The sequence below is a fragment of the Spea bombifrons genome, chromosome 6 (assembly GCF_027358695.1).
Source record: "Spea bombifrons isolate aSpeBom1 chromosome 6, aSpeBom1.2.pri, whole genome shotgun sequence".
Taxonomy (NCBI): domain Eukaryota; kingdom Metazoa; phylum Chordata; class Amphibia; order Anura; family Pelobatidae; genus Spea; species Spea bombifrons.
In genome coordinates, this window is record NC_071092.1 from 40,180,779 (window position 1) to 40,204,215 (window position 23,437).

Sequence of the window (23,437 nt, forward strand, 5' to 3'; positions counted from 1 at the left end):
AAATGTGCGACAGCGCCGTGCGGCGGAGGGAGAGCAGACAGCGGCTGAGAGCGGAGACACAGAGAGCAGGCCCCGGACAGGCCCAGGACTTCCAAGCCCGGCTCAGCAGCGGAAACCCAGCTCAGGACGGGGCAAGGACCGTGACCCAGAGGCAACTACCGCATCCCTAATCTCGGCCAGACCCCGGACTCGGGGTAGGAGTGTGGTTTCATGATCTGATAGCTGACTTTACGTCTCCGACACCCGGACAGCGGCTCCACCGGGGCTGACATGGCCTCCAACACGGACAGAGAAATGATCCTGGCCGACTTCCAGGTACAGGACCTAGGAGGCATTGAGAGGGGCTAACCCCGGGGGTGTCGAGACTGGGTATTATCACAAATCCAATTAGGCTAATAGAAAAAAAAACCCTATTATTATTGTTTGTTGATTCATATAGCGCCATCATATTCCGTATCGCTGTACAACAGGCACTGTAAAATATCTGAGGAAAAGCGACCATGTTATTGAACCATTTGTGGAACGCTGAAGGAAGCATTAATTGTAATGTAAACAAGATGATGAGAGCTCTATTATCGGAGGGAACGAAAATAATGTATTTATAATTAAACGAGTCATCATATTACAGACAGGAATATTTAAATGAGAATGGAGGTCATCTGACAAAAGCTTCATCAGTGAAACAATACCCCAAAGCCTCGCAGTATATTGCGAAACCCAAAGTGAAAGCAGATCAGACGGCAGTAAACACATAAATATATACCCAAAACATAGATTATTATTATCTTTTATTTATGCAGCGCTTCTTACAGCCCATACATTCAAAGGGCTATCACTATGGGTACAATATATATATATATATATATTAAACATTGATTTATTGCTGAAAATATTCTTTTTTTTTTCTTTGTAGTCAATTAGCCATTTGTTTTCTCTCACAGTTTGTATAGAGTAAGCTCTGGGAAGCGCACAGGTTTAATACTATTGTCAGAGACTCAATAGCTGTCAGTTAACCATCTGTCTGTTCTGTTAACCTATTGACATCATCAAACAGAAGGTGACAGCGGTGCTTTTTGTGCGATGGCGGCAGTAGCTGCCGTAGAAATAATATTAAAAAAGTAGTGGGGATTCAGATGAAACAACAATTTTATGGGAACTAAATATTTACTAACTAAAATACAATTAAAGGATGTGTATGTGGCGGTGGTAGGTTGTGTCTTCCTAGCTGTAGTCATGTAGTGATTGTGCTGATATTATCTTCATTGTTTCTTGAGTTTTAATATCTTTTATGGGTCTGAAACTATATATGCCATTTAGTAACTATGGAATATGTATTAAATGCGTTCAGCGGTTTCTTTCTGAGACATACAGAGAATGATGCTTACTTTATTGGTATGTAGTGGATAGCAGCAGACTCCTCTAACCTACGTTTCCGGTCGGGGCTCTTCATAACCCTGGCACACGTTTCTTGTAGCCAAATGTATGGTAGTCGAGTCCAAGGACCGAGGTGATGTCGCCTATTGGATAGAATTCTTAAATATTCAATCAAAGCTTTCTGTTCAGATTAAAAGGCTCGGTCTGAATTTATATACGCGGTTTATCCCAGCGCTTCCCATTCCAACATTTTCTCCCTAGTGGGTCAGTCTTTGCTTACGTTTTTATATAAGATATTAATTATTTGGGAAATTGTACAGGTATTGAAGTGCCCCAAAGCACACTCAAACAGTGCAAGGCACACTCGTATATGATGCATGGCTGCTGTTGCTTTATATACATGAGAAGTCACTTTGTCCATTGGCCCATTAGTGAAAATTGTACAAAAAAAGATGATGTAGTTGGCTTTATTTTTTTTAAACATGTTTAAGTGACCTGTTAACTTTAAGGACCCATATGATGCATTTCAGTGTTTTAATGTTATTAGTGCTATTTCCATGATAAATGCTATGAAAGCTGCTGGCCCAGTAAATCTTTTTCACTTTACAGGTTCCTTGATGGAGCCACCCCAGTACCTGCTGACTCTATAGTATTGCCCAGTATATCATCCTGCTATATTTCGCATTATTACTATATGTAATAAATGAATGTAAATACTTTTATAAGCCAGGGATCCTAAAGTGTGTCCATTGCATTGTGAGGTCATTGTGAGCGAGGAGAAGTTATTTTCGTTTTCACTATTCACTTCCGGTTGTATTGTAGAAAGGAGGAAGGACTCCTAAGAACAAACATAAAAGTGTAGTTTCTATTTGTACTGTTCGCTCACTTTAGCAACCTAAGAACACCAAATATTTCTCATATATTCAATAACAAGAAAAAAGCCATGTTAACAATCAGTGTAGCAGTCATAACTCTTTTTTTCATGACTCTCTCTCGCTCCCTCTCTCACTCTCTCATATCCTTTCTCTTGCTCTCTCCCTCTCTCGTACCCTGAGAGCCCCTGGGAGTAGTAGTCCTACAACAGCTAGGTTAGTACAGAATGGCCACCTGTAGTTTACCGCTATATATCTATATATATCTACAGGCTTCTTCAAGCAGTTAACTCTTTAATTGCTAAAGAGATGAGCAGTACATCTGAAAGCAATATACTCTGCACCTCTCTTACTTCAACTCATCGTTATAGCCAGGGCTAGCCCAACCGTACAGGCAGAATGGTGGAGGGCACCACAGGTTATCATCCCAACCTACTTGGGAAGCATGTGTTCAGCATGGCCAGTTGGGTAGATAAAAGATCACACTGCTATCAGGTACCTGGAAAGAAAGCAAGGGCCGGGAGGTTAAAAGATCCAGGTTAGTAAAGTTGTCACATCAGTGTTTATATTATGATGATGATGATGATGGTGGAGTGCATGCTGTCCCCTTCACTTAAAACCATTTGGATGCCCCGTATCGTCCCTGCATATTGACAGCTAATGTAGGGAACGTTTGTGAAAGTTACTGCCATTGACCCGTTATAATGCTCTCCTGAAAACTCCCGGCTTAGTAAATACTCCTCCTGGATGGGAACTTTTTAAAATTTAGATTTAGTAAATAGTAATATTACGTGTGTACATGTTCTCTTTGGTCCTAGTCTTGCTCTCGTTTCCTACAGGTATCTGTGTGTATAGTCTATAACATGTGCCCGTCTTGGCCCAGGGGGACTGCAGTCCTACCAGATTACTCTAATTACTCCGTAGTCCACAATTGGAATTGCGCATCAGTGAGCGAGGTGTTCTGTATCTACGAAAAACCAGTTCTGCCTGCGAGCTGTGTATTCGGATGCCGTGAGTCTGTATATAGTGCTGACTCCTGCGCCTCAGTGAATGCTCTGACTCAGCCGGGTCCCATGAGTAAGCACAAAGCGGCTTTGCTTTCTGGCGGTTTCGTGGACCTTGCAGCCTCTCCCTGTCCCTTTTGTTTGATTTTAGGTCATAGTGATTTGCATCAGAAACTCTATTTACTCTAAGGACAAACATTACGATATCAGAGGTTTTGTTTTTGTAGGGACACTCTATTTTTTTTCAGACTAAAACACAGTTCTTTTCTTTTTTATATAGCTATAATTGTATGTTATAATAATATATAATATATGTTACAATAAGCATAAGTTTTGTCTCTAAAATGTAAAGCTCAGTATATATATATATATATATATATATATATATATATATATATATATAAATAAATAAAAATATATATATTACTGATGTATATGTACATGTGAAAAGAACATACATGTGCAATATTGATTAAAGAAAAAGATAAGAATAGTTGTTTCGATAGTAAATGGAAATCTAAGTGTTTGTTTCTTAATACATTGCTGAACCTAGGACTTCATACATAAATGGACCACGAGAACCTTAGCATAATAGCATGCCAGTGAGATTCCTTTAAGATGCTTGGCGTTTTATGTACCCAAAGAGTCCTAGTATCGGACCTATCCCAAATATGTTCCCGTCCCTAATCATGAGAGCAATAGAAACCAGGGACATATTCTAAATATTTGTTAACAAGCCACACAGTGTGATAGGATTGTGACAGGATTGTTCGTGCATTTGTTGTCTCTGCTGCTGACAGATCAAATTGATGGGTACAGCGATGGGAGAGAACAAGAGGTGGTCAGAGCCAGGTCCTGGGTCATTGAGCCACATGTGAGTCAACCAACATGGCTTACTCAGATATTGGGGGTTTGAGAGAAGGAGAGGGCAGTTGTCAAATATTGACAATTTTTGTATCCGAATGAAAATAATTTTTTTTTTTTTTTTTTTAAATGTTTTCAGACATCTGCATATTAGTCATTTGCATGTGTCTTCGCTCTACTATCTTAGCCCAGTCAGTGAGATTTCATTAAGATGCCTTCTAGACAAACACCCTGACTCTATATCACGCTGCCTGTGGTAAACATAAGAACAGCTTGGTCTTAAAGGGGAGCGCCCACAAAAAGCGTCAATCATAAATATATAATAATACATGTTAGTCATTTGTACGTGGTGTAGGTCTGATCCAGGGCAGCGCACCCAGCTGCTCGCTCCACCATATCTGTGTGGCTCTGTGTCCTAAAGGCACACAACGCCTTTTAATGCAAGATATGGCCCACTCCACCGTAGTGTAAATGGACTGGGCCAGTGAATCAGTTCAATGTGGTGTTTGAGCACGAAAGAGTCACCCCAAAATATCACATGACAATAGCAGCCTTATTATTTATTGGAACAAGTTTAGATAAAACAAGGTTTTTTTGTCAATGCCGACCTACATTAATGAAAAACAAAAAAAGTTTTCTCTAAGGCAGTCTTGTGCTTGGCATTAACAGCATTAAAATTCTGTTTAAAAGAATTTTCAAAAATAGCAAACTGGTCTATATAACAATACATTTATTTTATTTATAGTAGATTCCATAGTGCTATTGCAATAGGGAGAATAATAATTAAAAGTAAAACTAGCACTATACAAAAATGACTATATGTTAACACACATTGGGTCTTTCTAGTGGAGAAGGGGAAAACGGCCCAAAAGGGCCCTGTGCTTGTGATCTATTATGAGGATGAAGGGGAATGAGAAAGAAGCCCCAGCGGAAGTGGAGGGCAGAAGCGGTGGTTGTCTGTGCGCATCGCGCAGACGCCCACCGGCTGCCAGATAGGAGTATCCTCCGCAGCACTGAAGGGGACCTGGATCCTCCTCCCTGGCAGCTGGTGGGTGTCACCACCGCTTCTGCCCTCCACTTCCGCCGGTGCTTCTATGATGGAGGACCTGAAGGTCATGTCACGCTGGTGCTCCATCTTAGAAGCCCCGGCCGGAAATGGAGGACAGTAGCGGAGGATGTCTGTGTGCATCGCACAGATACCCGCTGGTTGCCAGAGAGGATGATCTAGGTCCCCTGCAGCGGGGGAACTGGATCTCAGTGTAATTATCCAACCTCGGATTATAAAACGGGGGGTTATTTTCAGAGCATTTGCCAGAGGACCAAACTTCCCTCTCTCACAGGTACTCGCTAGCCCAAAGGCTGACTGTATCACATAATTGGAAGGTCTGCATCATTGTGGCGTTGGCATGTGTAGTCACCTGAAAGAATGTAAGCAGAATCCAGCCGCTTCCTAGTTCTGCCTAATACTGGGCATACAAAACGGCTTTCGCTGAAGGATTGCGAGAAATGAAGGAATATTTGTATATGCTTGGAAAACGTAATCTTTAACTTGAAATCGTTATAAAGTGATAGGGCAGGAGAATTTGTTTGTTTAAGCCAGACAGACCAATCTGGGAGCTGGCTTGATGTTACGGAGGACCTAGAAAGAGTTGTACCCATAGAGACCCATATAAAAGGACTCAAAGTTAGCAGCCAGATTTAAAAACCTACGAGCCGTGGCTACCTGGCTGCTGCTGGGCTTTGCCAAGCCCCAGGTACTGTATTTGTTTGTGGTCTAATCTCGGATGTGATCATTCTCTGTTAATAGCCTTTGTTGGGTCGGTGTGCAACCTGAGTTACACATCAACTTTTCTATAGCATTCCTGTCATGGGTGTAAATATTCATGTTGGCCATGTGCCTTTTGACAGGTTGTCCAGGACCTTAATGTGACCCGAGGTCAATGTGGACATAATTTCTGTGATTGTGACTCTTTTTATTTGGAACACATAATTGTCAGATGCCATCCTGGGGTGCGCGTAGCTTTTCCTTGGAAGTAGACGGATTCTTATTCTGTAACTACCAATGTTTTACCCATAATATAACAAACGTTATGTCAGCGCATTTTATCTAGCCAAAATAATCTGGGTGTCTATTCCTTGCTTTATGCTAATGTCTGAAAATCAAATGCTAGGGACTTCCTTGTTAATCATCAGCTTGCGTGGCGGGGGTAGCTGCATGCGTATGTGCCTTTGTTTAATCATTGCACTTGTCTATATGCTGAAATGCTGACTTTCCACATTTAGATCCGTGCACCCATTCATTAACTCAGGACTGTGCGGCCTAATTGTGAAATCAGTACTTTTCCATACATACCAGTTACGTTAATTAACTCCTTGTCTGCTCTGCTTTTCTGTTTAGCTTTCTAATAAATTGCGCACTAATCTAAAATAAATGGATTAAGGACACGCATATATATGTGTGTGTGTGTGTGTGTGTGTGTGTGTGTGTGTGTGTGTGTGTATGTATATCAAATTGGGGGAGGTCTCGTTACTCCCTCGAAATCTCCTTAAAATGTGATCCTGTGCTGGACCTGGCTGGAGGTATTCGCTCCTCTGTATTGTCAAACAGATGCCGGGGGACTTGGATTCATCCAATATGAATATTTTTATGAATCTCTCTTATGCGTTTAAACGGAGGAGAAAAAAAAACTAAAATAAAAGGTGACGCAGCTGTGATATGCACCAATCTGCTTTCAGACTTGGAAGACTTACCAAAAGACTTCTCACTCTGCTCCCTGTCTTTGGTGCCAGCGTTGGCTGCTTGTTGGCTGGAAAGTGCTGCTATTAAATTCACTTGCGTGTGGAGGGTCTCGTTGGACCCCCCTTTGGAAAGAGCAGGAACGCACTGGTATATGGCGCTAGAGTACTGGGTTTGGCGTCTAGTAACCGGGAGGCAGGGACACAGCGCGGATTCACAGGAGGAATACATTAAGCTATGATACGCACTAAAGTACATATGGTGGTTGAAGTGTCCCTATAATTCCTTATCATAGGCATAGAGAGACCTCGAGAAACCTAAAAGAATGCTTTCCTTTCTGCGTTTAGTGCAGGATTTTAACAGCCCATTTACCACAAACAATATACTCCAAGTGAATAGATCTTTTAACCTATATATTGAACAGTCATTTTGATGACTTTATACCAAATGCATAAAGTTATTGAGCAAAGCTTAATTAAAATGTACATAGAACACGATTCACAAAAGGCAGGCAGGATGGCCCATTCATTCTTTTCAGTCACAGCCATCTATGTAGGATAGGAAGCCATAATCAGCATCCTTGTGATGATCCACCATCGCTTATAGAAATCACTTTCTTTATAGAAGTAACCCTTTGCATGGGTGTGTATAGAGCTGCCCATGGGACGTCTGGGCAATAAGTAATCGCCCACAAGGAGGAGGAGCCCAGCAGTTTTCTCACTGATCATCTCTTCCGTTCTTTTACAATATAAATGAATAACGGAAATAAGAAATAATTGTGTGCTTATTAGTTCTCGGCAGGCGTCGGTGGCTGTGATCCAAAGTACTCCGATGCAAGACTTTATCTTCCTCCGCAAAATAAACTATTGTTTTTTTAAACCACCCACAAACACATGTCGGTTATCTGCTGAAAACGTAATGCAATAATAATGTATCGTAGCGTGTGACTGCCCCTGTCCATTCCAGGTGATCCTATGCAAAGCAATTTATATGCAAACCACGAAACCAAACTATGGTAAAGGGAAGCCATCGTGGCGGAGCCCACCCTGAATAATACATAACTTAATGAGTGAGGTTACATTCAAGATCCTGCGTATTTAAATACACGATACAGGGTCATCCAAGCTCTTCCTGCTGGAGAAGCTCCCTGGGGTTGGACCTTCGTAAAGTAAAGGGAAGTCAGTGAGACGAAACTATAACTCTGCTGTAGCCTCCCTCTTTAGTTCGTGAAAATTGGTTTGATCTGAGGTGCTGATATCTTTTAAACAGGTTAAGACGAATGAAGCGGTTGGTTTAATTATTCTCTGAATGGCCGGGCTGCCTTTAAATCTCCGAGTTACCTGTGTAATGTATAGAGAGAAAAAAAAGGACTTCTTGTAGGACTTTGCACGCGTTATATAAAAAATGCAATGTGGGTTTAAATACTTTGCATATGTGTTTAAGTTTCTAATCCTAAATATTTCATTTTCAACTGTACACAAATGGAACCTAAAATATCTCGCACACCTGCGCTTTTAAGAAGCGTTGCTATTTTGAGCCGTCCGCCGCTCTGCCAGATCAATCAAACTCCTTCCAGATGTTTGCAAAGGAAAGTATTTTGATAAAAAAAGTTTAAAATGCGTTTTTTTTTTATTTTTTTTGGTTTCTGATTAGCGGGAGGCATTTATAGGCCCCCTTCCCTGTAGCTAAAATGCACAACAGAAAACCATTGCGGGATTGGCCCAAGTGGACCCCCCCCCGACATTCTGTCTCCATTGATAAGCCTGCCAATCTGACAATGAGCTCTTCTAATAACTCTCATCACACCTATCACACAGAACGCCTCACTCACACTCACTCACGCTCAATGGCCATTACTGAGTAAATGTAACCGTAGTATTTAAATATACGCCGTTTATAAGAGACAGGTAGAATTAAAGGGAAAATAAGACAAATAGTCATTTCTTTTACTTATCTCTATATGATGCAAAGTTATCTGGTGATATTTTAAGGAGCTGCTCCTTTAAAATAAAATGTTGGTATTAACAGTTCATCGGTTGTTCATCGGTTGTCGTGGTGATTGCACCAGACTAGATGATTGCATATGGTGTTTACAATATAATTATATAAATTTAGTTAATGCCTCTTAATAACGATTGGGGGAAGATACTCATTTATTATAATCGAATCCGTTCAATAGACTACCCAAAAGAAGGAAAAAATGAAACCGTTCTTAAAAGGCAATTTTGTAAATATGACTTGAGAAATGCCAGCTGTGCTGTCCTATATACATCTGGATAATTGATCTTTTGAAGCTGGAGACATTTGTTTTATATAAAACTGTCTTGACGGGGTCAGACCTGCTAATTACGGAGCTCTCGGACCTTAGACGGTGGTTGTTGGCTGTCACGGGATCACGTGCTCGGCTAGAACGCATTCTTTGGAAGGGGCTCCTAGTTTTGTTTGTCATTCACTAACCAGGTCACACAGAGGTGGCAGGTGTTGCGAAGCCGGCATGGAATAATCTCATTACAAACAGCTGTTTCCGTGCATGCGCTGATGCATTGCGCAAAGCATGTAACGTTACCGGCGCTCCATTCCCGCAGACCGCTTGTTTTTGGCAACAAGATACCGTTTCATAAAATTTTATTTTTGATTTATTTTTTCTCTGTGGGTGACTGTTCTTTCACCCTGATTTGGCATTTGTCCCAAGTGAAATGTATCCAACTCGCATGCCCTCCTCCTTCATACGCCAAACGCAGGATATTGCTGAATCACGTCATGCCACCTTACATGTTTAATGGCTACTTTATTTTAGTTCAAACACTGAGGGGTTAAAAAGGGCACGGATATTGTTTGAAAAGTGATCTGATTACCCATAAGCCTCAATATTTTTCCTTATTTGAAATTCTGATTTTTTTAAAATAAACCTCAAAATATGGAATTCCCAGAGCTCACCTGTAACCCCTCGGATCTGGGGGACACATGCTTAAATATTATTGCTATTGTAATAATTATTAGTACACATGTTCAGTAGAACTCCCATGTAAGATGTAAGCCAATGGCAGCCGAGCTTCTATTAAAATCAGATGGAGTAGTGGCCGCCAGTCCCATGTATGCTAGCAAAACATCAGTGTCTTGTAAGCACAGATGCGATTGGCTGCTGCTGTTGCCATGTCTTCGCATCACCTGTATCCTTTTATTACATGAAGTAGGGCTCTGATGTAGGGTGACTGTATCGGTAACCATGTTTTCCAGGGATGTATAGACTTAAGGAAGGGGACCAATTAGTTATACATCCTCCATACTGCAGGGCAGCGCATCATCAATATGTAAAATTTATACGTGTCCTGGAAAACATGGCTGATGTGATGTGGCTGAAAATAAATTAAAAGGTTGGGATAAATTACATTGTACTAAATTACAAACAGACACCAACGCGTTTTGGGACCGTGAAATAACGCTGCAGATATTCTGCATGGAGTTTAGCGTTATACTTCCAGCTCTTCTTCATTGTCTCTCACAGCAGAGATATATAGTTTGAGACTTCTGGGTGTCCCTTTGTGCCGGGATTTACAACAGACGACGAAAAATAAATCCCACTCTTGTCTCAAGCCGAATGATTTTCGCCGCTCGCGGATCAGATAAGTGCCTTTTAGCAGTCTTGCGGTATTTTGATGCGTTTCCCGGAGAGCGTTGCGTCCTCCGATCTGTGAATACGGCACTTTTTGTTTTCTTCATTTTGGCAATTCTGACTTAGAAGCCTTTTTTTGAGGGCTCCCTGTTTCCTTCCTTTTCTTTTTTCATTTCAGTCGGTTCATTGTTTTTTCTGCTCTTGAAATAAAGGAAGTTTTGTTTTTCTTTTTTCATTCAAATTTTGTGAAGTTATGTAGTGCTTTCAAAGCAGTGGGCGCTTGTTGCTAGATTATAAATCTGATAATCGTTCAGTGCACCTCCGCAGAGGATCATGGGATTTGTAGTTCGACAGCTTCAGTCACTATACCATGTAGCTGATCAAAGTAAGAGAGGTGCTTGACAGCTTAGTGTGGAAGCCACCGAGCGTGATGGCTTTGCACCGGGAGAGTTTACTTTGGTTTCTCTGGATTAGTACATGGGCCCTTCAGAATAACGGGGAGCCTTCGGGGGCTTCCCATACTAGTGTAATAGCTCCAGCTCCACAATACAGCCATACTGCTCTATAAGGACCCTCACTGTATGGACGCTCGTGAGTGAGCACATAGTTGCAGCAAAATGCCAAGTCACGGGGAGGCCATGTTACTCCTGCCTGTTTTGTGAGTTCCATCGGAAGGGTTGTCGTCATCATCATCATCATCTTCTACTCCCTAGATGTGTGCAGCACGATAATTCAAAGCACCCTTGATGTCCTTTGATACTGCCCCCAATATAAAAGACCCCTAAAGAGTTTTCAAGACCGTTGGGGATCCCCAGACCATCCCTACCCCATCGAATTCCTATTTCCCGTTAAATTCTCTATTTGTTAGTTTCCCTCTGAGACGTCGGTGCTCTGGTTTATTACCAAAGCCCGGATCTAAACTCGTGGTGGAAGGTTCTGCTTGTAGGCATTGAGCGTTGGGGTCTGGCAGCCGCTCACAGAGTTGAAATGTAGTTCAGTAAAACGTTACCTGGAGCCCCGCTACTCTGAGGAAGGTGACACAGGTAGAAGCCATGGCCGTTTCATCCTAAAGCTGGCTGACTCTTTGTATCCCTTTTGCTTTTTTACAGGCATGCACCGGCATTGAAAATATCGATGAAGCCATAACACTGCTTGAACAGAACAACTGGGATTTAGTAGTAAGTATCTGCTAACTAAAAGCTGTAAAGATGGAATTACCTTATTATGGGGACAGACAGGGTTGGGGTGCAGTGTATGTAAAGTAAGTGGATGGACCAATTTTCATGTCCTAAAACCAGAAATGAGAAGTGTGCCGATAACCATGACATCATACCAAAAAATACCAAATTTTACCAAAATGATACCAAAATGGGGCCTGGTCATTGGATCTGTGTCTATAAACTCCAGATCTGTTTTAGGCGTGTTGTCTTTACTTTGCTTTGATGTTGTAGAATTACATACATGTTTTAACTTGATTCGTTATAAATCAGTTTTGACCCGGTAAGAATATTTAGCTACAGCTTTCTCCATTAGCTGAACTTTCAGACCTTGAGGTGCGATCCGTACCCCTCTTTTTATTTTACGTTCCTATGAATAAGACGTCTTAATCCTTGGCCATTATTTACTAAACCGGGCGCTAGATGTGGTTATGAGACATCTTTGATCTATCGTTCAGTGAGCTTCTCTTTTCATTTCACTTATACTTGTGAAGTCTTAAAAACATATTTACTCTCAAGTGTTTCCTGGGGAAGCAATTTTGCTTTTATTTTTCTGCGCAAAAGGAAAACTCAATCGGAAGTGGTGATTTGTGTCGTTCGGAATCTTCCTCCGAAGCACAGCGGCGCATATTAAATAAAGAGTCACCGACGTGCGCAAAGGCCGCAAACTTCAGTTTTCGTTTAGGAAACATTTGTTTTTAATTTACAATTTCCCTTTAAGGTTCGTATCGAGAGGCTATGATTTGGTTCCATTTATCTTGGCGTTGGCTCAATTCTGTTTCCCTGAAGCAACCATGTGATTCGTTTCAGCACAAACCTGATGTAAACATTAAGCAGAACATTCCTGGAGTCGCAGTTATTAACCGTTCTTCACCTGTCGGTGTGAAGGTTATTTCCTGTCTCAGGTTATTGGAACATAAATACCGGTGTGTGTGTGTGTGTGTGTGTATATATACATACATACATACATATGTGCTCTTTCTGTGTTTTTTTTCCCCCTCCTACAAAGACCTAAGTTCAGGATATCCATATGCTTATCCCATGCATGTTTAAATTCTCTCGCTGTATTAACCGATACCACATCAGCTGGGAAGCAGTTCCCTTTATCTGCTACCGTCTCTATTTTTACAACATCTCCTGCTCCCGTGATTATTGAACGTCCGTTAGCGATGTTAGGCGGGAGGATGTTACGTGTAATAAGTAACGTTTAGGTTGTTAAAGTCGTATAAAATGAGTTGGAGGTGGCTAAAGGGGTAGGCGTTTTGGGTAGGTGTTTTTGGGTAGGTGCGGGCTGTTCCTGCCTCCACCCACCGTGTCTTTAGGGAGAGATTGCCTGCATGCGTCCCCGTATTGCTGGTGCTTTTGCGCACCTGTAAAGTGGATGACTAGCGCTTCCTCCCTGGCCGCTTGCGAGCGTCGGCAGACAATAAGGATTTTGTACTCGCAGGAGGGGAGGGAAGTCGTCCGCTACACCTTATTTTGGAAAAGTCCTAACGCCTGCAGCTCGACTGTTTGTCGTTATTGGTAACGGGATATCTTATAGCCGTATATTCACAGTGCTTGCGGAGGAACGGCCGCCGCGGCAGCCAGCAGTTTGCTTGTATTTGGCTGCGGAAGCAGATGATGTCTGTTACGGCTCTCAACGGAGCTCGGAAAGAAGGCTGTTTTGTTCTGATGACTGTCCTGCTTGCAGCCAATAGGCACAGAGCTTCTCCCGTGCTAGTCTGCTATTGGCTGCGTTCCTCGGCTTAAACTGCGTGAACGGAGACTGAAGGGCTTTATTCGTTAAACATCTCATTGTCTCCAAAAGCTGCTACTTTTTCCATTCCGGTTCATGATTTTATTGGATTTCGCTATACAGTATGAAAGCCCAACCCCAGAGCTTGTCTGGCCCTGTATAATGTATAGTTAATTAGTGAGGTCTCTTCATGCCTGGGAACTTTTGGGCTCCACCTGTCCGGATCCCTCCTTGTGGGATGTGGGTGGAAGGCCCAACTGGTGTTTTTAATGGGGTATTGGGCAGGGAGTGGAGTGGGCGCTCCCGCAACCTGGAGTTTCCCCTTCGTGAGTCGGAGTCAGCAGGATTTTCCAGGTGAAACCCGGAGAGTTCCCTGGTATGCTAATTGTGTGTTTGTGTCCCGCATTAAGAACCCCCCCCGAAAATCTTCTCTTTGGTCCAGCCCCGTGTATCTGTTCAATGCACATGGCTGCCAGCATTGTACCCCCCATCTCAGCTGTGCTTTTAAATGTATTATTGGCCTAACAGGTGGAGGAAACAAAAGAAAATCATGTCGGGTCAGTCGTTGCTTTAAAGAGTTCGGGGCCAGCGGAACGAGCGATTGCTTCACCGTAGAATGATCCGGAAAAAAGGTTCAGGCAAAAAGATACTAAAAAACCTAAGAGCAACTACATCCTAAACTGGAATGTTACAGGATATTTCCCTTTAAAGAGGAGAGGGGTCCCTAACAGCGGAGAGAGGGGTCCCTAACAGCGGAGAGAGGGGTCCCTAACAGCGGAGAGAGGGGTCCCTAACAGCGGAGAGAGGGGTCCCTAACAGAGGAGAGAGGGGTCCCTAACAGCGGAGAGAGGTCCATCAGTGACCGCAGTCTGTATTCTCCGTTCTCCGATCTCTTCAATGACTTCTCGAAGAGCAAAACCATTTACCTGAATTTCAGTGTAATGTAAAAAACAACCAACATCTGCCTCTAATTCATCCATTTCTGCTGAACTGTTTAAGCAGCACTCTGCATGTATGTGCCCCGCGTGTAGGTAAGCGCGTGTGTGCCCCGCGTGTAGGTAAGCGTGTGTGTGCCCCGCGTGTAGGTAAGCGTGTGTGTGTGCCCCGCGTGTAGGTAAGCGTGTGTGTGTGCGCCCTGCGTGTAGGTAAGCGTGTGTGTGTGCGCCCCGCGTGTAGGTAAGCGTGTGTGTGTGCGCCCCGCGTGTAGGTAAGCGTGTGTGTCCCGCGTGTAGGTAAGCGTGTGTGTGCCCCGCGTGTAGGTAAGCGTGTGTGTGTGTGCGCTCCGCGTGTAGGTAAGCGTGTGTGTGTGCCCCGCGTTAAGTAAGCGTGTGTGTGTCCCGCGTGTGTGTGTCCCGCGTGTGTGTGTGCCCCGCGTGTAGGTAAGCGTGTGTGCAGGGTGTTTGTTATAAAGTCAGGAAGCCGTTAGCTGCTGGGCACTGATTTCAGTCGGTTCGGAATCCCGGCTCCCAGTTTATTTATTTATGAAAATGTTAGCAGTTTGGTGCGTGCGCAGCCGCCGCTCCTCCTCTCGCTTCTCCCTGTTATTCTTGCACCGTCGCCAAGATGGGAAAGTGCCGAGTCATCACCCGGCCGCTGGCAGAGAGACGGCTCCTCCGTGGGACCAAATCTGCTTTTATTTCTGCCAAAAGACGGCTCGCTGCGCAGACAATGCAGCTGCAGCGGTGTAAGCGCTTACATGGGATGCGTCCGTGTTATGAGATTGCTTGCTTGCTTGCCAATGATCTAAGCTTCTCGTCTTCCTCCAGGCCACAGATGTATGTTAACGTTTAATATGAAAAAAATTATCCTCTTAACCCTTCGTGTCCTGACCGCTGTTCGCTTAAAAGCGCCAACCAAAACATAAGCCCTAAAGTGCTTTGTGACGTACTTCCCAGCCAAAAAAGGGTTAATGTAAGAAATATTCACCCGTAGTAGCCGAGTTGCTAGATATTGGAGTTTACTCAATAAACAGCGAGGTTACGCATTTCGAGTCGCCACGAGTGACCATAAAGGGTTTCGCCCAACCTGCTGGCCAACGCGTTCTGATTGTGGAGTCCTGGTAAGACGAGGATATCCATTCAGCCTTCAGGGTAGGGATCCCTGCTTGAGCATTTTGAGTTTCTCTTAGTAACTTAAAGTGAAACGGTCACTCAGGGACGTATGAAGTGCTGGCTCCGGACGCAGACTGTCTGCACTCCTGGGGTATGGCTAGCTGCTGCTATACACCTGTTGTAAAGCAGGTGAAATGGGATCTACTGCATATTCTTATAGGCAGATTATGATTCAATCCAAAGTGTTTAGCCTGCGAACTGATATATAGTAAATATTTCTTGATCCCGGGACTCGGAAGACCCGGGCTGTGGATCAGGCCTGCCGCTGTTTTTTTGTTTTTTTTATGACTGGTATCAAATTGAAATAGCTTTTGAAAAGTATCGTGCTGTTCTCTCTCCTCCTTTTTTTTTTCTCGTTCTTCTAGTTTATATAATAAAGTAGATAATGTTTATCCAGTAATGTGTGTTCTCGCTCTGTTATCTTAGCCCAATCTACTAGACAAACAGTCTCCTTATCAAACTGCCCATTTGAAACAATAGAACGGCTCTGTCTTAACCACCCAGTCAAGCACCCACCCACAAAGTCTACGGAGGAACTGACTTCTTTGGCATCGCCGTAAAGCATTCACTGAGTGTGGTGACTGAGCAGGGAACGTCGCTGGTGGCAGCCTCCACGTCTAAATAAATTAAATAACACCAATGATAAATATGGTAATGGAGACCCACATCTCTGTATACAGCGGCATATTTTATACTCAATGAGAACATTTTTCGGCGTCTTGCCCTTTAAACCTTTTGTTTTACAGACATTTTAGGAACAGGTTCCGTAGGGTCTTATTACATGCTCTTATCTTGATGACCTCGTGAGTTTGGAGCTCTCCACCTAGACGCAGGTTTCCGGAGCCTGCAGGAAAGCGATGTTTTGCTAAAACGGGTGAATTTCCTATTAAAGTGTGTGAGATTTCGGAATGAATGCCGCCGGGTCGGTTGGGCGGATTGCCGGATCATTTTACGAGTTCCGTGCCGGGGGGGGCAGCTGATAGTTATTCATTTTAGTCTTATTTAGTCCTGTTATTGATACTCCGTTGCTCCTATGGATCTTGTAGCCACCATCTCTGCTGGATCTTTGGTCTCGTGATATGAAAGCGATGTGCGCAGCAGATGCGGATTTTGTTTATTAATGAAGCTTCACAGTAGTGAAAAAAAAAATCGAATCTGATGAACAAGTCAACCATTTGTTTATGTGCTAGAAGCTATTTTGGAATCCCCCAAACAACACTATGGAGGCCTGGATTTCATCATTCGCCTGCCCTCGTCTTTTAACCCCGTGCGGCTCTTTCAGTTCAGCAGCTTATAGCAACGGGATCCTGGCTCCGATCTGTCGCCGCGCGAGCCCATCGTGTCTAAACCTTGTAGGGGGCAAGTCTTCCAGGTATTTATGTCGGTATTTTAGTAAAGCAGTAAGCAATGCTTTTGCCCGGCACACAATGCTGTCGGGATTCAGGGTTCTCCATGGTGCGAAGCATAAGCTTTCTAATAGCATTTCTTACTGTTGGCACTTAAAAATGTTGAAAAAAATGAAAAAAATGGGAGAAAAAAAACTCTCTCTGCCCTGGTACTAGAGGGTAACCTGGTACTGGAGGGTAACCTACGCGCTTCACACTGGAATGGTCTTTGGATAAGAGGGGGAGGAGAGTAAACAAACTTTCTAACTTTGAAGTATGGCCGCTCCAGGTAGGGTAAGTCTGGATTTTCTTGTTTGAAATGATGGCAAGTTCCAATTTAATCGTTTGTCCAAAATGGGCCCAGTGTCAACCGGTCCCCGGAATAGAGTCCTCCCCAGAACTCAAGAACTCGACTCCGAAGAGGTCCCAGACGCGGAGAGAGTGAATTCACAGAGCATTATCTACGGGTTACTCAATGGACAGAACCGCCTCGGAAGCGAGGGGTGAAAGAAATGGACCTTCCTCCTCATTAGATGCAGATTTTTCTGCACTGGACCTCAACGTTTAAAGGATGATTTTTTTTCAATATATAAAAGTATTTAAAAAATGAAGGATGTTAAATATTAGACCGTTCCGAATATTGCGCCTATTTGGTCCGCTGCCTACAGTGAAAGAGGTACTGCCGAGTCAACACTTTAATTTACGTCCTTCTAATGTTCTTCTGGCTAACAACCTGAAGCGAGGCCGACAGATTTTCAAAGCAGGATTTGGGAGAAGTTAGAAAACGCAAAATGTCACTACTGTGCCACCACAATCACAATCATAATCACAATCATACGTGATAATTAGTGCAGCTAAATCTACCTTATGGATGTTTGATGATGAAGCTCTAGTGTTTCCTGTTGGCTCTCTGGTGGACAGTGATGTCATTATGACAGCAGACACAAGGCTGATTAGCGTCTACAGGGGCAAGAAATCTTGTTGCATGAATGACACCAGCAGTTAAATCCAATCTTCTCCTGGGTGGCCACCATCAAACTAAAGATCTTATTTCTTATCAACAAGCAGGGCAGCCATGTCTGACTCTTGGTAGGAAATAGATGCACGAAAACCTCCATTCTTAAAAATATGATGCTTTAACAAAGGGCAGAACGTTATCTTAATGTAAACGAGCGAAACACACACAAAAGCCACGCTCTATGTAATTGGGATGTGCTATGTACCAATATCATATTATCCCAAAAAACTAACTTTCTACAAGTCAGGAGGGGAAATGGCAGCTGAGTGCGCCCTCTTGTGGCCATTTGTCTGTATTGCTAGTTACAAGGAACCGCAATGGTTTCCTTATTGGCCTGTATGGAGTTTTTTTCTTCTCTGAAAGTATATATAGATCTATACACAGAAAGATAAAGGAGGGGGTTTTGAGCAATAACCAAGTTATTCCCTACCTGAATTATTTTTAAAAGGCAGACATACTTTTGTGCAGTTGCTTCCGAACAACAAAACTCTTTGAAAACAAAAGCAAAGAAGTACTGAACTAATTATCTGAAGTATTAAATCGCATGTATGCATGAAGCCATACTTTGAGAAATATGCAGTGTATGTAATCCAAGGTAGTTGTATCACCCAGAATGTGTCTCATGAAAATTATGCAAATACCGCAATGTTAATAAAAATAATTTTAAGGTTAGCTTGAGTAAAATGACCTAAGTTGGACTGTATGCTGATATACTGCTGTCTTGTTTTACAGGCTGCCATAAACAGAGTGATTCCGCAGGAAAATGGCATATTACAGAGGTAAGACGGAGCTCAGGCATGTTGTTTGAAGAGCGATATATGTGGTGGCTTTTCAGTTCATTACTTGTGTCAGGGTAATATTCCACACAATAAAGAAAGCTGTGGCGTGCGTACTGGCGCTTCTGTTCTGAAGCTGCGTGTGCCGTTGTCACTGTCACATCCTTCAGCATAAAGCAAAAACTTTAGTTTGACGGTCAGTTTTAGAGATATGGAAATGGCAGAACTCGCATTTCTTATCATTTCTCTGCCCTAAAAATCCTCTCCTTTCTCCGCAACCCTCCCTTGCAAGGCTGCCTGAACCACTCATCAACAGCCAGCAACTTAACAGTAGGACAGAGATTCGTTCATCAGGAGGAATGAGAGAGTTGAGATACCTTTCCCCATGGAACATACGGAGGGTTTTAATGTATATACACTACCAAAAGTCATTTAGAAATGTCCTTGATTGAGAGGAAAGCACATTTTGTCCATTAAAATAACACGAAGTGGATCAGAAATCCAGTGAATGTTGTAAATGACTATTGTAGCTGAAAGCAGATATTGAATGGAATATTTTCATAGGCGTACAGAAGCCATTTATCACTCCCATCGCTCCTGTAATCCAATGACCCTTTATCACTCCCATCACTCTTGTGTTCCAGTAGGCCTTTATCACTCCCATCACTGCTGTGTTTCAGTGGCCCTTTATCACTCCCATCACTCCTGTGTTTCAATTTCCCTTTATCACTCCCATCACTCCTGTTTTTCAGTGGCCCTTTATCACTCCTGTGTTCCAGTGGCCCTTTATCACTCCCATCACTCCTGTGTTCCAGTGGCTGTTTGTTTTCATTAATCCTACATTCTTAGTAGGCATCTCACCCATATGTTGTACCTTTCAGTGAATTCGGAGGAGAGACCGTACAAGGCCCTGTGTTTGGTCCGGCTGCCCAACCCGCCACATCTACGGATACAGCGCCTCCCTCCTCATCCTCTGCTTCAGCGTTCCATCCCGCGGTGTCGGGCCGGCAGGTTGTAGAGCGGCTGTCGCGCATGCTGGACTTCAAAATAGAGTACAGAGACAAAACTGTGGATGTGGTTTTGGACGACAGCTGTGTGGTTGGTAAGACGCGGAGCCTTCAGAAACTCTTTGATCAGATGTGTTGCACGATAAGAGCAATTGTGTTTTACCAATGAGCACAGTGCTTGGGTTTGAGTACGGAGACTTTATCAGATCACGATAGAGTTATAACATTTAATCCCTGTTGTGAGGGTTTCAAATAAAAACGATTAATAATTAATTAGGAGATGTTACTATGGTGGCACATATGTGGCTAATATTTGTTTTAAAACTAATAAGAGCTAGATTCAGTTGGGAGAAAAATTGTCCAGCTGATTGGACCATTCCATTGGTTGCTATGGTGACAACCAATTTTCAGACTTTGTACCATAATCTTTTTATTTTTATAATCTTTTGTTAGTATTTGCAGCCTCTGCCTTATACCACATTGCTAAGCAAAATTATTGAATAAAAGACAATCATTTGGAGACTAAATGTCAGTATTTTAATTTGGCTAAGAATGAAGACGTGGCCATCAGTGCATTTAGTATTTGTCTCTGAGTGACTCTGATCTGATATTGTGGGCTGGCTCCACACTGTTTAGGTATGTGTTCTGGGTAACAAACCGCAGATCGTTATCGGATTGTTTAAGAAAATGTTAGGAGGGTTTTTGCGTCTCAGTCAGACGTTCCGTCTTCTTCTTTTCTTTCCAGGGGATATCAAGCAGATCCTGGAAAACGAGCTTCAAATACCGGCATCCAAAATGCTGTTAAAGGGATGGAAATCCGGAGAGGTAGAGGACAGCGTGAGTATCGCTTCCGTTTAGATGTTCCTTTGGTGTTGTTGGCGTGGCCGGGTTTGGTTATGTAGATAGAGCAGTTGTGGTGCAGACTGGTAGAGCCATCGTTTTCAATGGTTGGTAAATGGTTGCATTTTACAAAAAATTAATGAATGATAAAAGTATCTCCTCTGAGATTTGGGTAAGGAAACGGCAAAGCTATCTGTCTAACCAGCCTGACGCCCCATCACGCTATGTGGGTGGTCTTCGTCATGAAATGCAGCGTTTTATCACTGTCCGTTACAAAGTGTCCCAGCCCCCCTAGGAACGCTTCGCTCTATGAACGTGTTCATGGATCTGTGTTCTAGTGACCCAAACCCTGTTAAAACTATAAAAACTCAGACGATAGTAAAGCCTGTGGAAATCTCAGGCCTGCTGGTCCCTGGTTTTCTTGCCCTTTAATTGGACACGGGTGTCTTTCATGATCAAGTGGATGGACCTTAAAAAGGATCTGATATGATGTACCCCAAGTCTGTGTTATTTAAAAGGTGTAGGTGAAAAAATCTAGTTAAATCTATTTAAAATATTATGCATGAACATCCCATCCCAATATCTAATATAGTGGTGTCATTATAGTGTGCCCCAGCCTTTTAATAGACTGGCATGGTGGGCGAAATGCGCTGGGGCTTCTTAAAAGATGTGTGGCAGTGCAAGCGCCAGACCCCAGCGTCAGGAGGTAAAGGGGTTTCCCAGAGAAGGAGACGGGGTACAGTGACGATCCCTGAAACATATTTGGAAGTGACTATCTTTACTAAAAGTAATCAACATATTGAGAATGTGCGCGTTTAATACCTTTAATACCCCAGCGGGAATGTTCGGACAGACGGGGGAGTACAGCTCGCTTTCTCGTTTCTATCACTTCTTGTCCCTTTCCCCTTTACGAAGCTCTGGTCCCGCAGTCCGCACGCCAAGCGACGTCTGCCCGAAATCTGTAGCGCAGAAGCGCTTTAGAGGGCTTTTAATGCGGGTTGGGGAGGGTTGGTGGCATTTGAGTGCGTGCGGAGGAACAGAGGCTCAGTGTGCAAGCCTGTCGTTTCAAGGGCCGCGCAGACTATTTTTGGAAAGCATATGCTTGAAATAGCTCCGAGCGCCTGAATGCAAGCAGTGTTCGCCATAAAGATACGCTCTGTTCTGAAGGCTTCTCCTCGCAGCCCTGAGCAGGTCTTAAGTTACAAAAAGAAAGAAAAACACTCGCCGCGGACCTTTCTCACATACAAAACGCATCAGAGACGGCGGTGACCTCGTGCCGGGGTCCATGTGTCTTTCCCAGAAATCGGATTGTGTCGTGCTTACTCCAGATCACGCGCGCTTGCCTCCGTGGAGCAGCATCCCAAATATCTGATTTCTTTTAACTGCTTACTTACTGGGATCGCTGCCTTCACTGTTAAAATACACATTAATAATAACCGTGTTACCCACAATTCTCTGTTTCTATTTTTTTTTTTTTGGTGGATGCTGCACTCTGATAATTACTGCCCAAATAATTCAATATTTTGGATTTTATTAAAAATCTTAATCATTGTAAAGTTTAAGTACCAAAAAGGTAAATATTTAACCTCACGTGGAAGGATGCTTTAATCAATGTTATTGATGAGATTGAATGGTTTATTTCACATCGTCTGAGAGTAGGGTTTTGGGTGGAGAAGCCTTTAATGTAGGTGGGGGGTTTCTTGCCAATATTTCCTTTAAAGCCCCTCTTTAATGCATAGTTAGATCAGTGAGGTTTTTTTCTTTTTGAAAGCCACAAGCTATGCATCATGCCGGGTCGCTTGCCAGGGTTTGCCCTTCGTATTGTAAACCATTGCAGTAAAAGGACAACTCTGCTGTGCTCACCTACCAGCTCCTGCTTTAGTGAATAAGCATATGTTATATATGGAAGAACACTGATTGGGAGTATAAACTATGGATTTATTTATTTGAAATGCTCTTGCAAACGTGTTCTGTAATTTCCCTAAAAAGTTTCATATATTTTGGTGAAATTCATTTTTTTTTACTAGACTACCAGCAGGAGCCAACTTCCTCATCACTAAAGGTTAAAATGTTGACTTAAGTGGTGGCTTCATTGGCCTTTCCAGCCATTATCTGCACTTTAATGCATAGGATGGGGGAGAGGTCCCTTTAGATGTTCATGGTACCCCCCTTACAAAATGCTTGGGGGGGCTCTGCAGGATACCCAACCCCCCCCCGCCATATGCATTTGCCGCTTCGGCCAGTGAATTATGCCAGGTTCATTGAGTTGGTGATTCCTTATCGTACTGGTTTAATATATATCGGTATATTGATAAGTTCTTTTTTTCATCAACTATGGAAAATGCTGTTATCTCAAACTGAAAATCATTTTTTTCTTTTTCAGACTGTTTTGAGGAGTCTTCACTTGCCTAAAAACAATAACCTTTATGTCCTCACTCCAGAGTTGCCAGTTCCTTCTATGTCTAGTCAGTCCTGGTAAGTTTTCTTTTCCCGTATTGTTGTGTTTTATTACTCTTTGTATATGTGGGGGATGCAGTGTTCACAATGAATCGGGCTGGATGTTCTGGGTTGGTAAAGTTAATGCTGTTTGTAGTCTATATCCGTGGAGTCTTGTGTGCATTGGTGTCAAACGTTGGCCGTTCAGCAGCTACATTTTATGCTGCCCTAACATGCTAAATTATTATTATTTATTGTTTGATATAGCGCTATCATATTTGGCAGCGCTGTACAGTGGGAAGACCGGACATTACAACTTGCATATAACATAAGAATTTGACTTAGGGATACAACAGGCGCCCTGCTCAAAGAGCTTACAATCTAAAGAGCTGTAGCATCTAAAAAAAAGATTACTTTTTAAAAAGAACCTGCTATACTGAACCTA

General features: G+C 43.0%; 1 protein-coding gene across 1 annotated transcript in view; it reads left to right on the plus strand.

Annotated features, from left to right (window-relative positions):
* FAF1 (Fas associated factor 1) overlaps window positions 1-23,437 on the plus strand; it is a 99,531-nt gene continuing 76,094 nt past the window's right edge. The window contains exons 1-6 of the mRNA XM_053469842.1: window positions 1-315; window positions 11,574-11,642; window positions 18,666-18,712; window positions 19,591-19,811; window positions 20,462-20,553; window positions 22,940-23,031. Of these exons, the coding sequence (XP_053325817.1) occupies window positions 271-315; window positions 11,574-11,642; window positions 18,666-18,712; window positions 19,591-19,811; window positions 20,462-20,553; window positions 22,940-23,031 (566 nt within the window). The 5' untranslated portion in view covers window positions 1-270. The remainder of the gene's footprint in view (window positions 316-11,573; window positions 11,643-18,665; window positions 18,713-19,590; window positions 19,812-20,461; window positions 20,554-22,939; window positions 23,032-23,437) is intronic.